Here is a 17,969-nt window from a genome sequence, read left to right as displayed (position 1 = left end):
AAATTTTCTATAGAAATAAAATTTTTACAAAATTTTCTATAGAAATAACATTTTGACAAAATTGTCTATGGAAATAAAATTTTGACAAAATTTTCTATAGAAATAAAACTTTGGGAACATTTTCTAAAAAATAAAATTTGAGCAAAATTTTGTATAGAAATAAAATGTTGACAAAATTTTCTATAGAAATAAAATTTTAACAAAATTTTGTATAGAAATAAAATTTTGACAAAATTTTCTATGGAAATAAAATTTTGACTAAATTTTCTATGGAAATAAAATTTTGACAAAATTTTCTATGGAAATAAAACTTTGACAACATTTTTTATAGAAATAAAATTTTAACAAAATTTTCTATAGAAATAACATTTTAACAAAAATTTTCTATAGAAATAAAATTTTAACAAAATTTGCTATAGAAATAAAATTTTGAAGAAATTTTCCACAGAAATAAAATTTTGACAAAATTTTCCATAGAAAAAAAAATTGACAAAATTTCTTATAGAAATAAATTTTTTACAAAATTTGCTATAGAAATAAAATTTTGACAAAATTTTCTATAGAAATAAAAATTTGGCAAAATTTTCTATAAAAATAAAATGTTGACAAAATTTTCTATAGAAATACAATTTTGACAAAAGTTTTTAAGGAAATATTTGTTTGGTAGATTTGGTTTCTTAAAATTTTGGTAGATTTTTTTTTGCACGATTGGTAACCGTGGTTACCACACATTGTTAAAAATTATACCTTGCCTGTCGGCTTCTAATTTTCTCCTCTAGAGCTACCAAAATATAAAAAATATTAAAAATAGTTTTGAGTGAAAAAGTCCCTACATTGTTCTCCTACGTTCCTACAATACGCTAAATATTAGAAGAAAACCTTCATGTAGGGAATTTCCCCTCTTCTGGCAACACTAGACGAAGGGTCCAAAAAATTATTATGTAGACTTTGCAATATTCCCTTTGTTTTGTCTCAGGATTTTGAAATCTGATATCTCTGTTGGCCAACATGTGGTAGGTCATTTTCTTAAACATTTTATTCTTAAACACTGGAATTATTATATCCTTAATAATAGAGAAGAACCCAAAATGACCTAAACTACACTCCATATATATCGATTCACATTTATGATAGTATTTGGCCTAAAAGCGAAACTTGACATTCTTCCATATAATGTGGGCAAGATGGGGGTCTCTTTAAAGACAAATAAGTGCCTGTTTATATGGCACCTTTTGTAATAAAACCACTACTTTTATATTAAATTCAAAAATAATTAATAGTAAAGTTTGTTTTTATAATATAATAATTTCTATGTAAACCATCAATTGGCCAAAATATATCCTATAAAGCAGCAGTATTAATTACATATCAGTGTTTACACTATTGCATATTTTCTAGAGCTTCTTCTTACCTTTCTTAAGAATAAGCTAAGCATTTGAATGCCTATAATTATGACCATATTCAGCATGCCGCAAATGAGTTTGTTCTTTCAACATGTCCACATGATTTTCTAAGCGGCCTACAATAAAATGAATTTTTTTTTATTTGTTTTAGTTTTATGCTCTACAAATACTGGCCGCCAGTGGTGTACGAGTAATTGATTGTCGTGATCAAAACAATAAACGGGATCATACCAGGATGATACCCGCGTTGTTCCTCAAGTAACGTCAATACATGTTCTTTAAATTCTCTGGCATTGCCCACAAGCAAGAAACAAACTTCCATAGACAAACTAGTAAAGAGAAGAATTTTTCTTTAATGAAATACACTCATTCAGTAGTTTACTCAAAAATTACACTCAATTCATATATTTTAGGAGAAAGGAAAGTTGTCTTCCTTGTTCGAGTATGGATTTTCTTTTTGAGTAAGAACAACATGATATTACCCATATTATTGACATTGGAGACATTTTCCATTTGTTGTCATTGATACTGGTTCTCTGGTGCAAGTTTGAGAGTTTATAACATTTTTGTAATCAAGTATCGTTGATGCTATTTCCTTGTATATTTTTTTATACTTGTCTGTGCTAAGAATGCTCTAATTCGAAATGAATTTATTCCGTTGCTACCATGTAACCCACTGCCCCTGTTACTGTATTCCATGATAGATACCATGCGGTTTATTTGCAGCAAACATTTTAGTAGTGGAGAAAACTAACAAGAATTTAAATTTATGTTCTTTCAATTTATGTTCGTCTTCTAATATTTAAATGTATGTAGAAAATTTCTATAGCTAAATTTTGCCATATCACAGCAAAAATTTTGGCAGTTGTTCTAAAGGCATAACTTCCAAAAATGTCCTCCCAAAGATGTTCTTTATTTTAACTAACTGGAAAGTTGTTTTAATTCAATTGTTTATAACTCGCTTTTTTCACATTTTTATACCACCACCATACACAGAAAAAAAGTAATCTACATTATGGGAAAAATGAACTATCTCGTGCGAAAATTGAACTAAATTGCATTCCAAATTTTGAGATTCTTTAAATTGACGAAAATTTTCCGACTTTTTGGGATATTTAATTACCATTTACGAACTGCATCTTTCTCGAAAAGAAAAAATGAACTAAAAATTAAGAAAAAATCATTCCCATTTTAACAACGCTGTATTTCATTCTTACTATTTTTGAGAAGTGTAAGAAAAACTTCTTCTGTTTTAGTTAGAATTGAACTAATTTATATGTCATTGAAATTTTACTGCCATTTAGTTCATAACATTTTTGAGACATACTTGGAATAAAGAAAAAATCGTTGGGCTGGGGATAATTTCTTACAAAATTTTAAAAATATACTAAAACAAAATAAAATTTTTGCAATAAATTTTAGTTCATTTAAGCATCAGTTTTACAACAGACTTTTTTTCTGTGTAGGATGGGTGGGTATATTAACTTTGTCATTCCGTTTGTAACACATCGTAATATTGCTCTAAGACCCCATAAAGTATAAATGTATTCTGGGTCGTGGTGAAATTCTGAGTCGATCTAAGCATGTCCGTCCGTCTGTTGAAATCACGCTAACTTCCGAACAAAACAAGCTATTGATTTGAAACTAGGCATAAGTAGCTGTTATTGATGTAGGTTGGATGGTATTGCAAATGGGCTATATTGTACCATATTTGGCTTGCGAAGCCTCTTGGAAGAGCAAAATTCATCCGATCCGGTTGAAATTTGATACGTCGTGTTAGTAGGGTAAGTGCAGCAAATGTGGTATACCCATTTGTTTTTCGAAAGCCAATTTTTTTGTTTTTCTTCGACGAGGCTAAGATTTTACTACATTCATTTTACTAGTGTTAGCCATCCACGCAACTATGAGCGAAAAATAAGAAACCCATAATTTCGGATATATTTGCGAATTTATTAAAAAAACACATTAATCACGAATTCATAAAATGTGCAGGTAATGTGGTACACCATAATGTAGATTTTTTTGTAAAACAAAAATAAATGCAATAGGTGTATCGCAATTGCATACATTTTATGCTTATTTAGTACTCGTCAGTTATTTACATCCGAAAAGTAATAATTTGAAAATATACCTTCATACAAAACGAAATGATTAAGAACCACCAAAAAAAAACCTTCGAGCACGGGTAAATGTGAATTCTTCCAACTGGCACAAAGAAAGAGTTGCAAAAAACAAATTGATCTTTGATTGCTTCATTTTCTGACAACCACAATCTATTCAGCATGGTTTAGTTATTTGTATGTTGTTAGATAGAGAAAAAAGCTACTATACCACATTACCAGCCTATACCACATTTGCTGCACTTACCCTATATGAGTGTAGTGTTGTTGAGTGGGCTTAACAACACTGAATGGGCATGTATCATTGTTCTGAGATAAACCTCCATATCCCTATATCGAATCGCAAAATTTCAGTTGTCATATTTTCTTAATAGGGGATTATGTTTTTGAGTAGTTTTCAACCGTGTTAAAGTTGTCTCACTTTAGTGGAAATTTAGCCACTTCGGTCATGCGTTGATACTTTTGTGTTTTTGTTGTGCAACTAAATGTCATAGTTGTTCTAGTTTTGTGCCACGATTTTGACATGTTGTGCAACTATTAATTTCGTTTTTTATACCCTCCACCATAGGATGGGGGTATATAAACTTTGTCATTCCGTTTGTAACACATCGAAATATTGCTCTAAGACCCCATAAAGTATATATATTCTGGGTCGTGGAGAAATTCTGAGTCGATCTAAGCATGTCCGTCCGTCCGTCCGTCTGTTGAAATCACGCTAACTTCCGAACGAAACAAGCTATCGACTTGAAACTTGGCACAAGTAGTTGTTATTGATGTAGGTCGAATGGTATTGCAAATGGGCCATATCGGTCCACTTTTACGTATAGCCACCATATAAAAGGACCCCCAAATTTGGCTTTCAGACCCTCTAAGAGAAGCAAATTTCATCCGATCCGGCTTAAATTTGGTACATGGTGTTAGTATATGGTCTCTAACAACTATGCAAAAATTGGTCCACATCGGTCCATAATTATATATAGCCCCCATATAAACAGATCCCCAGATTTGGCTTGCGGATCCTCTAAGAGAAGCAAATTTCATCCGATCCGGCTTAAATTTGGTACATGGTGTTAGTATATGGTCTCTAACAACCATGCAAAAATTGGTCCGCATCGGCCCATAATTATATATAGCCCCCATATAAACCGATCCCCCGATTTGGCTTTCGGAGCCTCTAAGAGAAGCAAATTCCATCCGATCCGGCTGAAATTTGGTACATGGTGTTAATATATGGTCTCTAATGGCCATGCAAAAATTGGTCGAAATCGGTCAATAATTATATATAGCCCCCATATAAACCGATGCCCAGATTTTATCTCCGGAGCCCCTTGGAAGAGCAAAATTCATCCGATTCGGTTGAAATTTGGTACGTGATGTTAGTATATGGTATCCAACAACCATGCAGGAATTGGTTCATATCAGTCCATAATTATATAACCCCCATATGAACCGATCCCCAGATTTGACCTCCGGTGCCTTTTGGAGAAGCAAAATTCATCCAATCTGGTTGAAATTTGGTACGTGGTGGTAGTATATGATATTTAACAACCATGCCAAAAGTGGTCCATATCAGTCCATAATCATATATAGTCCCCATATAAATCGATCCCGAAATTTGCTTTTGGAGCCTCTTGGAGGAGCAAATTTCATCCGAGTCAATTGAAATTTGGTACATTGTGCTAGTATATGGCCGTTAACAACCATGCCTAACTAGGTCCATATCGGTCTATAGTTATATATAGCCCTCAGATAAATCGATCCCCAATCACACAAAAATTGGTCCATATCAATAATTATATATAGCCCCCATATAAGCGACCCCCATATTTCAATTCCGTGCAAAAGTCCATATCGATTCGTAATTATTTGTAGACTTACCTACACATACTTTTTTTGTCTAATATATACCACGTATGGACTAACTCACAATTTAGAAAACGATTTAAGATACTACAACCCAAGTAATTCGATTGTGGATGACAGGCTTTCGTAGAAGTTTCTACGCAATCCATGGTGGAGGGTACATAAGATTCGGTCTGGCCGAACTTACGGCCGTTTATACTTGTTACATACTGCAATGTTATCTCTGTATTCCAAATTCGATTAAACATACGGATATCATTTAAGACTTAATAAATGAGGGGGTTTTCCCGTCTAATACTACACGCGGAGAAGGAATATGATCACCTCAAACATGTTTCAAGAGCAAAATGTTATTTTTGTATGGTGACCATGTAACATGTTTGCCACTAAAATGTTATTTTCTCGTTAAATATAACCTGCTTGCCGAAATCAATTACATGATTTCCGAGAAAATAACATGGTTGCGAAAATCATGTTACATGGTCACCATCCAAAAATAACATTTTGCTCCTAAAGCATGTTTGAGGTGATCATATTCCTTCTCTGGGTGTATATTTGTGGACATTTTTCCTATATCATTTAACGGTCTTTTCAAGTGGAGACTGAAAGTATGTAAATAAAGTTTTCTACAGTGTGTAAACGAAAATAATCCGCTAAGCTACTAATTTTAAGGAAGGATTTTCGGTGAAATGGAAATAAAAGTTAGATTCATTCACTGAAAAAAAAATTCAAAGATTTAATTTCCTTAAAATACGAATTGCTTGGCATAAGAGACTCATTGCTCTGATATAAAGTTTTTTTTTCTTGTCCAAAAGTCGAAGCATTTTAGAATGAATTCGGTTAGAACTGGATATATTTTTTTCTTGAGCATAATTTCTACTTCAAGTCGAGTCTGAATTTGGAAATTTAAGTATTCGTTAACAGATTTTTAAAGTGCATGAAGAGGGTATAAAAATTAATGGTATCAATTAAATTTTTAATTGAAGCAATTAATTTTTAATTAACTTTTGTGATTGATACAATCATTTCTGCGATTGAATTTCAATTAATTTCATGATTGAAGACAAAAAATATTTTTTTTTTTGTGTAAGACTCTATTAGAAGTGATCGTTTTCTACTACGTTTTTTAATGTTGAAGTTATTGGACTAAACCTCCATAATTTTTGCAATTTTATATGACTTCTTTGACTTTCCATGCTAACCTACAAAATTAGATCAAAAATTTTAAAATGTGATTTTTTTTCTTAATTTTGTACATTATTATACCCACCACCATAGAATGGTGACGGGGGTATAATAAGTTTGTCATTCCGTTTGTAACGCATCGAAATATCAATTTCCGACTATATAAAGTATATATATTCTTGATCAGGGAGAAATTCTAAGACGATATAACGATGTCCGTCTGTCCGTCTGTCTGTCTGTCTGTCTGTCTGTCTGTCTGTCTGTTGTAATCACGCTACAGTCTTCAATAATGAAGCAATCGCGCTGAAATTTTGCACAAACTCGTCTTTTGTCTGCAGGCAGGTCAAGTTCGAAGATGGGCTATATCGGTCCAGGTTTTGATATAGTCCCCATATAAACCGACCTCCCGATTTGGGGTCTTGGGCTTATAGAAATCGTAGTTTTTATCCAATTTGCCTGAAATTAGAAATGTAGAGGTATTTTATGACCATAAAGGGGTGTGCCAAAAATGGTGAGTATCGGTCCATGTTTTGGTATAGCCCCCATATAGACCGATCTCCCGATTTTACTTCTTGGGCTTATAGAAACCGCAGTTTTTATTCAATTTACCTGAAATTGGAAATCTAGAGGTATTGTAAGACCACAAATACGTGTGCCAAAAATTGTGAGTATCGGAAAATATTTTGGTATAGCCCCCATATAGACCGATCTCCCGATTTTACTTCTTGGGCTTATAGAAACCGCAGTTTTTATTCAATTTACCTGAAATTGGAAATCTAGAAGTATTGTAGGACCACAAATACGTATGCCAAAAATTGTGAGTATCGGTCCATGTTTTGGTATGGTCCCCATATAAAAGGACCTCCCGATTTGGGGTCTTGAGCTTATAGAAACCGTAGTTTTTATCCAATTTGTCTGAAATTGGAAATCTAGTGGTATTTTAGGATCATAAAGAGGTGTGCCGAAAATGGTAAGTATCGGTCAATATTTGGTATAGCCCCCATATAGACCGATTTCCCGATTTTAATTCTTGGGCTTCTAGAATCCGAAGTTTTTATCCTATTTGCCTGAAATTGGAAATCTAGTGGTATTTTAGGACCATAAAGAGGTGTGCCGAAAATGGTGAGTATCGGTCCATATTTTGGTATAGCCCCCATTTAGACCGATCTCCCGATTTTACTTCTTGGGCTTATAGAAACCGCAGTTTTTATTCAATTTACCTGAAATTGGAAATCTAGAGGTATTGTAGGACCACAAATACGTGTGCCAAAAATTGTGAGTATCGGTCCATGTTTTGGTATGGTCCCCATATAAAACGACCTCCCGATTTGGGGTCTTCGGCTTATAGAATCCGTAGTTTAAATACAGTTTGTCTGAAATTGGAAATTTATAGGTATTTGAGGACCATAAAGAGGTGTGCCACAAATGGTGAGTATCGGCCCATGTTTTGGTATAGCCCCCATATAGACCGATATCCCGATTTTACTTCTTGGGTTTCTAGAATCCGTAGTTTTTATGCGATTTGCCTGAAATTGTAAATATTATTTTAGGCTCCCAAAAACGTGTATCGGATTAAGTTTTTATCGGTCCTTTTGGTAATGCCTCCATATAGACCTACTTCATTTCTTGAGGGTATAGAAGGCGCACTGATCATGAAAATTGCTTGAAACTCAATGTAAAATTTTCAGATTTCAGATACTTCTCGGGTGAAAATCTACAGATTTAAGATTTCAAAGCAAGACGTTATTTTATAATTTTCTTGCACACTTACAAGAGATGTTAATGATTCCTCTAAAACTCAAACAAAAATGGTTCTTATAAATCCAGAATCTGATATAGTCCTCATAGGTGAAATCTTTAAATTTATCTTCGGGAAGTGTCCTCAAGTCCTCAATCCCTCCTGAAATTTCAAAGGAAACCCTAATATTTGGTTCATGGTGGTGGGTATTTAAGATTCGGCCCGGCCGAACTTAGTGCTGTATATACTTGTTTTTTACTCGCGTGGCAACCGTGTGCTAGGTCATGTACCTTTCGATTCAAATGGGTATCCACCAAGATAACAAAGTAATTTTTCTTTCGATGTAGCATCTGTATCAATCATATCACTTTCGTTTTGCTGTCTTTTTGTTTAAAATAAGACATCATTGGTAATCCGGAGTAATCCGTTTATCATAAAGACCAAGCAAAACTGTTTATAATTACATAAAAAAGAGAGACATAAAGGGTGTGTAAAAAGATTTCGTAATTCCAAGACCAACAACAAAAGCCAAAAAATAAATAGAGAAAAAAGTTTCCCTTTCGCTTGGGAGTTATCTTTTGTGTATGGCTGTTAATATGTCACACTTGAAACTCACAAAGCTCTATTGGCCAGGCTGGAATGAAAAACAACAAAATGCTAAAAACAAAGCCCATGCTCCATAATTACCACCTGTTGTTGACAAAATAATTACTAAGTAGACTTTAGAGTTGCTTACCCTCGTTTTGAAATGGATTTTAGATCTGGAAGAAGGAAATGAAATGAAAGACATCCTTTGTTATAATTTTACAAAATTTCAAACACACCGTTGTGTCCATGAACGACGTCTATAACACATGGCCCACTAACTGATTCCATGATTTATTGTGAAAAGTGTCCATGACCTGACCAGTCATTGTCTCTTGCTGAGTTGCATTTTATTTTCTTCTAATTCTAGTAGACATTGCAGACACAAAAATTAAATGACTTGAAAGTATGAAGCTTTCATTGGCCACATATACTTATCTGTCTATATGGTGGTTTGACTCATCTGCTCACATACGGAGTTTAGTTTGTTTTTAAAGAAATTTTGTAAAGTGAAAATTGGTCAACATTTGAAATGATTAATGTCTAATATGTGGACTTTTTAAACGACAAGTATTTAGTTGAATATTTAAACCAAATTTGTCTTAATGTGACCAAGAATTGTAAATGCTGAAGGCTAATATACGAGGTTGATTTGAGAATTTTGGAATAACGGAGAATACTGACGTAATAGTGCACACCAGTGTTGCCTGTATTTTTCTGGCTTTTGTCCCCAAATTATGGTGCTATCGTCCCCAAAAATCCACAATTTAAATTTAAATTCCTCACAAAAATCCCCAATATAAAAATAAAAAATATAAAAAAGGCTCTGTTGTAGAAAATCAGTAATAATTTAAAAAGATTTAAATTTTGTCAAATCCAGCAAGCTGCAATAAGATAAAGATTTCGAACCACAACCAAGAGACTGACGATCGTCTTCCAAATGCTGGAGATATGAAAATGGGAGTTACGTCACCTTGTATTTATACGCGATAATTTACTTTTAAATAATCAAGTAGTAAAATTGGCTGGTAGACAAGTTGCCACAGTTGGTAGAATTGTACCAGAAATTGTGGATTTATTTTTATTTTTTCGTAGATGGGTAGAGCTTTTTATAGAAATATAATTTTGACAAAAATTTCTATAGAAATATAGAAAAATTTTGACATTGATTGATTGAGAAATAAAATTTTGACAAAATTTTCTATACAAATATAATTTTGACAAAATTTTCTATACAAATAAAATTTTGACAAAATTTTCTATAGAAATATAATTTTGACAAAATTTTCTATACAAATAAAATTTCGACAAAATTTTCTATAGAAATAAAAATTTGACACAAATTTCTGTAGAAATAAAATTTTGAGAAAATTTTCTATAGAAATAAAATTTTGACATTGATTGATTGAGAAATAAAATTTTGACAAAATTTTCTATAGAAATAAAATTTTGACAAAATTTTCTATAGAAATATAATTTTGACAAAATTTTCTATAGAAATAAAATTTTGACAAAATTTTCTATAGAAATAAAATTTTGACACAAATTTCTATAGAAATAAAATTTTGAGAAAATTTTCTATAGAAATAAAATTTTGACATTGATTGATTGAGAAATAAAATTTTGACCAAATTTTCTATAGAAATAAAATTTTGACAAAATTTTCTATAGAAATAAAATTTTGACAAAATTTTCTATAGAAATATAATTTTGACAAAATTTTCTATAGAAATAAAATTTTGACAAAATTTTCAATAGAAATATAATTTTGACAAAATTTTCGATAGAAACAAAATTTTGATAAAATTTTATATAGAAACAAAATTTTGACAAAATTTTCTATAGAAACAAAATGTTGACAAAATATTTTATAGAAATAAAATTTTGACAAAATTTTCTATAGAAACAAAATTTTGACAAAATTTTCTATAGAAATAAAATTTTGACAAAATTTTCTATAGAAATAAAATTTTGACAAAATTTTCTATAGAAATAAAATTTTGACAAAATTTTCTATAGAAATATAATTTTGACAAAATTTTCTATACAAATAAAATTTCGACAAAATTTTCTATAGAAATAACAATTTGACACAAATTTCTGTAGAAATAAAATTTTGAGAAAATTTTCTATAGAAATAAAATTTTGACATTGATTGATTGAGAAATAAAATTTTGACAAAATTTTCTATAGAAATAAAATTTTGACAAAATTTTCTATAGAAATAAAATTTTGACAAAATTTTCTATAGAAATAAAATTTTGACACAAATTTCTATAGAAATAAAATTTTGACAAAATTTTCTATAGAAATAAAATTTTGACATTGATTGATTGAGAAATAAAATTTTTACCAAATTTTCTATAGAAATAAAATTTTGACAAAATTTTCTATAGAAATAAAATTTTGACAAACTTTTCTATAGAAATAAAATTTTGACAAAATTTTCTATAGAAATATAATTTTGACAAAATTTTCTATAGAAATAAAATTTTGACAAAATTTTCTATAGAAATATAATTTTGACAAAATTTTCGATATAAACAAAATTTTGACAAAATTTTCTATAGAAACAAAATTTTGACAAAATTTTCTATAGAAACAAAATGTTGACAAAATATTTTATAGAAATAAAATTTTGACAAAATTTTCTATAGAAACAAAATTTTGACAAAATTTTCTATAGAAATAAAATTTTGACAAAATTTTCTATAGGAATAAAATTTTGACAAAATTTTCTATAGAAATAAAATTTTGACAAAATTTTCTATAGAAATAAAATTTTGATAAAATTGTCTATAGAAATAAAATTTTGAAAAATTTTTTTATAGAAATAAAATTTTGACAAAATTTTTTATAGAAATAACCATGGACCTTTATACACGACTTAGCACCATTGCACCCAGCACGCGTGAAGCAAAAATTACTTAAAATAGGGGTTCCTCGCTTCATTTCTACCACACAATGACCATCAAAATCTCCGGATATTAATCAGTTGGACTTGCACGGACGAAAAAGACTATTTTTCATATGTTTGGGTGTAAAAATTATATGTTTGGAACTCAAATTTTTTAACACAATATTTTTAAGTGCAAACTTATAATGTTCATAAACTAGCATAACATGTTTGGGACATATATGTTAATATGTTAGAACATATTATGTTTGGGACTAAATATAATACGCCTAGATGCAAACATATATTAATTTAGAAATAGTCTATAAACATATATGTGTTTAGAAAGGGAGACCTAGAGAGTATGCTGCAAGTTATATAATGGAAGTAATCAATTTGCACCTTAAAAATATATCCACACAAAGAAAATTTTATTCAAAATTTTTCTAGCAGTGTATGCTCCAAGGTGAAACATAATATGTTCGAACAATACAAACAATATTTTTTTTGGACCAATCCTGAAAATATATATGCTTGAAGCAAAATGGGTTTGGGGTATATGTTACAGAATCTATTTTTTTTTGAGGGTGTGGAAGTCACCAATGGCAGCCACAATGGTTAGTATGTCCGCCTTGCACAAAAAAGTTTCTGGGTTCAATCTCAGGTTCGACTAAAACCAAAAAGTTTTTCAGCGGTGGATTATCCCCTCTCAGTAATGCTGCACTCTCAAAAATAATCGTCTCAGTAACATGTACTCCCAAAAAATTGTTTGTACTGTGCAAACATATTAGGTTTTATGCTAAGCATATCTTTTTTAAGGCTCCATACCTGTTACTAAATATTTTTTACTTGCAGCAAAAAGTCTTAAATGTACTATATTTATACAAATAAAAATACTTATTTGAATATTACACGCCAAACATTAATTTTTATATACAACATATGTAAGTATATAAACAATAATGAACGTTTACCCATCAACATAATATGTTCAAACATATTAACATATATGACGCAAACATGTTATACTAGCTTATGAACATTATACGCTTGCACTTAAAATAATGTACTTAAACATTTCAATTCCAAACATATAATTTTTACACCAACAGTCGTTTTCGTCCATGTGTTGAAATTTCTGAGTTTTTCAAAGCTTCTCTAAGTGGTTTCACCGTAATGTGAGGTCCTTGTCTTTGAGCTAAACACCATAAAGAGGAGGTCCTTGTCTTTGAGCTAAACATGGAAACGGGCAGCAATCGGTTATAAGAGAAAAATTCACCACTATGGCATCAAAATGGATTGAATTGTCTAAGTGAGCCTGAAATCGGGCTGCCACTATACCGAACCTAATCCGTTGGACTTTTGCACCTGACGCATTTTGGGGAGTAGGGCTGTTAAGAGTAAATATTGCAGAGCCACTTTCGTGCAGGGTGTGATGGCTTTGTCATAATTCGTACCCAACTCGAACAACAAAATTAAAAACAAGTATATACGGCCGTAAGTTCGGCCAGGCCGAATCTTATGTACCCTCCACCATGGATTGCGTAGAAACTTCTACTAAAGGCGGTCATCCAAAATTAAATTACTTGGGTTGCAGCCGATGGCAAGGGATCTTAAAACTTCTTAACATCATCTTCTAAATTGTAAATTAGTTCATGTGGGATATATATGGTAGACAAAAAAATGGTCGATTAAATACGTATATATTCAGTTCTTGACCGGTATATATAGGGAAGAAATAATTACGAACCGATATGAACTTTTGTAATATAGATCGATTCGGACCAATTTTTCCATGGTTGTTATCGGCCATACACTAGCGAAATGTACCAAATTTCAACCGGATCGGATGAATTTTGCTCCTTCAAGAGGCTCCGCAAGCCAAATCTGGCGATCGGTTTATATGGGGGCTATATATAATTATGGACCGATGTCGACCAATTTTTGCATGGTTGTTAGATACCATATACCAACACGCCATACTAAATTTCAGGCGGATCGGATGAAATTTGCTTCTCTTTAAGGCTACGAAAACCAAATCTGGGGATCGGTTTATATGTGGGCTACATATAATTATGGACCGATGTGGATCAATTTTTGCATAGTGGTTAGAGACCATATACCAATACCATGTACAAAATTTCAGCCGGATCGGATGAAATTTGCTTCTCTTTGAGGCTCCGCAAGCCAAATCTGGGGGTCCGTTTATATGCGGCTATACGCAAAAGTGGACCGATATGTCCCAGTTGCAATACCAAATTTCAGCCGGATCGGATGAAATTTGCTTCTCTTTGAGGCTCCGCAAGCCAAATCTGGGGATCGGTTTATATGGGGGATTTATATAATTATGGACCGATGTGGACCAATTTTTGCATGGTTGTTAGAGACCATATACCAATACCATGTACAAAATTTCAGCCAGATCGGATGAAATTTGCTTCTCTTAGAGGGTCTGCAAGCCAAATTTGGGGGTCCGTTTATATGGGGGCTATACGTAAAAGTGGACCGATATGGCCCATTTGCAATACGATCCGACGTACATCAATAACAATTACTTGTGCCAAGTTTCAAGTCGATAGCTTGTTTCGTTCGGAAGTGAGCGTGATTTCAACAGACGGACGGACGAACGGTCATGCTTAGATCGACTCAGAATTTCACCACGACCCAGAATATATATACTTTATGGTGTCTTAGAGCAATATTTCGATGTGTTACAAACGGAATGACAAAGTTAATATACCCCCCATCCTACGGTGGAGGGTATAACAACAAACACTTTACTATGTTGTATTACTAGTCACTCTAGAATCCAAAGTCTGGATTTGGTTAATCTCTTGCAACTAACCTCGTATTCTACTCTTTATCTTATGTCGAAGATTTCGCTGAATGGATGAATGGATCAACTTGCTAATCCAAATTTCAAAAATCAGCAATATTTAAAGCGCCATCACTTATGTGGGACAATACGGAAAAAAAAACTTTTCAAATTTGATTTCCTAATAAAATGAGGTGGCAAAAAGAATGGTGAGGGGTGAGGGGGGGAGAGAAGCAACAGGCTATTCATCCGCTTTGCATTCAATAAAACGCCAATGTGTCGTATTGTTTTGAGTTTTGTTTGAATTGAATTGAGTGAAATACTCAATGAATGCAACAGTGGGGTCTTCTGGTTTTAAGATTACCACCTACACACAAAAAATTTTTTTCTGATTCAATCACGAAATTAATTGATCCAATTAATTTTTTAATTGAAATGTCTTCAATCACGAAAATGATAGTATCAATCACAGTTTTAATTGGGCATAGAAAAAATTCTTGATTAAAAAATTAATTGATTTCATTGCAAAATTTCAATTAATTTTTTAATTGATTCAATTAAAAATTTAATTGATGTTGATTGCAAAACTCAATTAATTTATTAATTAAAAAAAGATAACTATTTTCAATTACATTCTGAATTGGCTTAGAATTTTTATTTGGATTAACAATTGATTGTTTGAAAAAAAATTTTAATTAAAAATTAAAAAAAAAATGTTCATCATCATAAACTGACTTAGTCTTCCGAATTTGATTAAAAATTAATTGTATCAATTAACTTTTTAATTAAAAATTTTAAAATGTTCAATCATTGACTTAATTAATTTAATGTTTCTATCTTGATTAAAAAGTTAATTGTACCAATTAATTTATTAATTGAAAAAAATTTCAACTTCAATTAAATTTTTAATTGGAAATATTTTGGTGATATTTTTTTCTGTGTAGGCCAAACTGGTGGTGGGTTGGCAATTGCCTTTTGTCTGTTTGTGAATGCCAATGCGGCAGCTGATATTGACGATGTTGTCCAGCTTTGGCTTATTTGTTGTTGTTGCTGTTGCCGTTGTTTTTGTTTTGTTATTCTTGTGTTTCTTTTGCGCTTGCGCTTAAGGCGGCCAACAAGCCGTGATCTATTCATGTACGGCGTGTAGTGGCGAATGGTGGTGATTGCGTTATCCACCAGAAAACTTTTCTTTAATTTTCAACTTTAGAAATAGAATTAGAATTTACGTGAATCGTGCTATTGCAGTAACAACGCGGAGAGCCGTTACAGTTTTGAAAAAATTCTTGCAAAAAAAAATTGTGAAAAAGCAAAAGAATTTGATTGCAGTTGTTATCGCTGCTTCACTACGACATTAAAAAAATTGTTTAAAACAAAAATCCAATTTTTTTGTCTTAGAAAACCAAATAAACCTTAAAGAAAAATATGACGTGAAATTTTTGTGTTGCATTAAAAAAAATTATCTACAAAGTTCTTCTAGCTCCTCATCCGTGTGTTTGAAAACCCAGTAAAAGTGCATTCGACCATTGCATTCGAGCATGCTAAAGCCTTTAAAGATGGCCAAATGAGAAACAAACGCGTAAAATCATAAAAATCAAAAACATAACTGGCCTGTCTTAATAATGCTCGCTTTAATATCCATATCAGACATTTCAAATTTACAAAAAAAAAGAAGAAGAAATAATGTATCATAACCGTTACGGTTACACACACACACATACATAGTCATTAACAGCAACTACGAAAGTGTTTAACTGCAACATTTTATTCTATATGTGTGTTGGCTTGCTTATATGTGCCCAATTCCAATGAAACCATAGTCGAAGAAGCTGAAGAAAAACTATAATTATTAAAATAGAAATATATAATAACATTCAAAACTAAGGAAAAGCAAACAAAAAACATAAAATATACAAAATTCGAAATAAAAAAACTCAATCTCCTCCGTTTGTGGTGCTGACTTTAATTGAAGCGATTTTGATTTATTTTCCAGTGCTTGTATTATTATTTTTGTTTTTTTTTTATTTCTTGCCATTTTTTTGTTGTTGTATGAAACCACGGCATAATGAAAAGGTAGTTAATACAAACCGATACACGGACATGGATTTAGATTCGTTTTCTTTTTCTATTTGTCTCGTACACTGAGAGAAAACTACTGGCAAATCTTGGAATATATGATCAACTTATGGATAAGTTAATGCGGAAGTTATATAAGTTAGCAGGAAGAAAAGCTCTAACTTCGATCGGGCATTATTTATGTTTAGAACGGCGTTCCACATTGCTGTGAAGCCACTTAAAAAAACACTCAGAAATATCACCAGCATTACTGAAGTGGGATAATCCACCGCTGAAAAGTTTTTTTGGTGTTCGGTTGAAGCAGGAATCGAACCCACCATCTTGTGTATGCAAGGCGGGCATACTAACCATTGCACCACGGTGGCTCCCACCGATACACCATATTCGGCACACTTGTTTATGGACCCGAAATACACCTAGATTTCCATTTTAAGGCAAATCAGATAAAAATTGCGGTGTCCAGAAGACCAAGAAATCAAATCGAAAGATCGGCCTATATGGGGGCTATAGCAAAACTTGGACCGATACACACCATCTTCAGCACATTTTGGTATGGACCCAAAATACTTCTAGATTTCCAATTTAAGGCAAATCTGATAAAAAAAAAAAGATCGGGCTATGTGGGGGGGGGGGGGGGCTATAAGAAAACTTTGCCCGAATCACACCGTAATTGCCACACCTATTTAAGCATTCAAAAATACCTCAAGATTTTGAATTTCCGATACAAATTGCGGTGTCTAGATGCTCAAGACCACAAATCGGAGCTCGGTTTGTATGGGGGCTATATCAAAATCTATACCGATATAGCCCATCTTCGAACTTAACCTGCCTGCAGACAAAAGACGACCTTGAGCAAAATTTCAGTACGTCAGCTTTATTGAAGATTGTAGCGTGATTACAAAAGACAGACAGACGGGCATTGATATATCGTCTTAGAATTTCTCTATGAACAAGAATATACTTTATGTAGTCGGAAATTGATATTTCGACGTGTTACAAACGGAATGACAAATTTATTGTACCCCCATCACCATTGAATGGTACCATGTGTCAATATCGTCTCATTCTGGTAGGTTATAATACCATGTTCCATAGTGTGGCGTACGTTATATAAAGTGGAAAAAATTGGTCACCAATTTTAATTTTTATTTTTATTATTATTTAATTGTTACAACTCGAAAAACGTTTTCGCTTCGTTCGGGGGTTGCACCATTACAGAACGCCTTAGCATACTAACCATTACGCCAAAGCGATTTTCTATAGAAATATACAATTTTGCCAAAATGTTCTA

At 32.1% G+C, this 17,969-nt stretch overlaps 1 protein-coding gene across 5 annotated transcripts in view; it reads left to right on the top strand.

The window, feature by feature from the left end:
- f (espin protein forked) overlaps positions 1-17,969 on the top strand; it is a 368,923-nt gene that overhangs the window by 221,699 nt on the left and 129,255 nt on the right. The window contains exon 1 of one of the 5 annotated variants that reach the window (XM_075302420.1): positions 15,770-16,675. The exons of the other annotated variants lie outside the window; for them this stretch is intronic. Within the exon in view, the coding sequence (XP_075158535.1) occupies positions 16,668-16,675 (8 nt within the window). The 5' untranslated portion in view covers positions 15,770-16,667. Of the gene's footprint in view, positions 1-15,769; positions 16,676-17,969 lie in introns of those variants that run through there. 5 annotated transcript variants of the gene reach the window in all.

This window comes from Haematobia irritans, chromosome 3 (assembly GCF_050003625.1).
Source record: "Haematobia irritans isolate KBUSLIRL chromosome 3, ASM5000362v1, whole genome shotgun sequence".
NCBI classification, from domain to species: domain Eukaryota; kingdom Metazoa; phylum Arthropoda; class Insecta; order Diptera; family Muscidae; genus Haematobia; species Haematobia irritans.
This window is presented reverse-complemented; position numbering and strand designations above follow the sequence as displayed.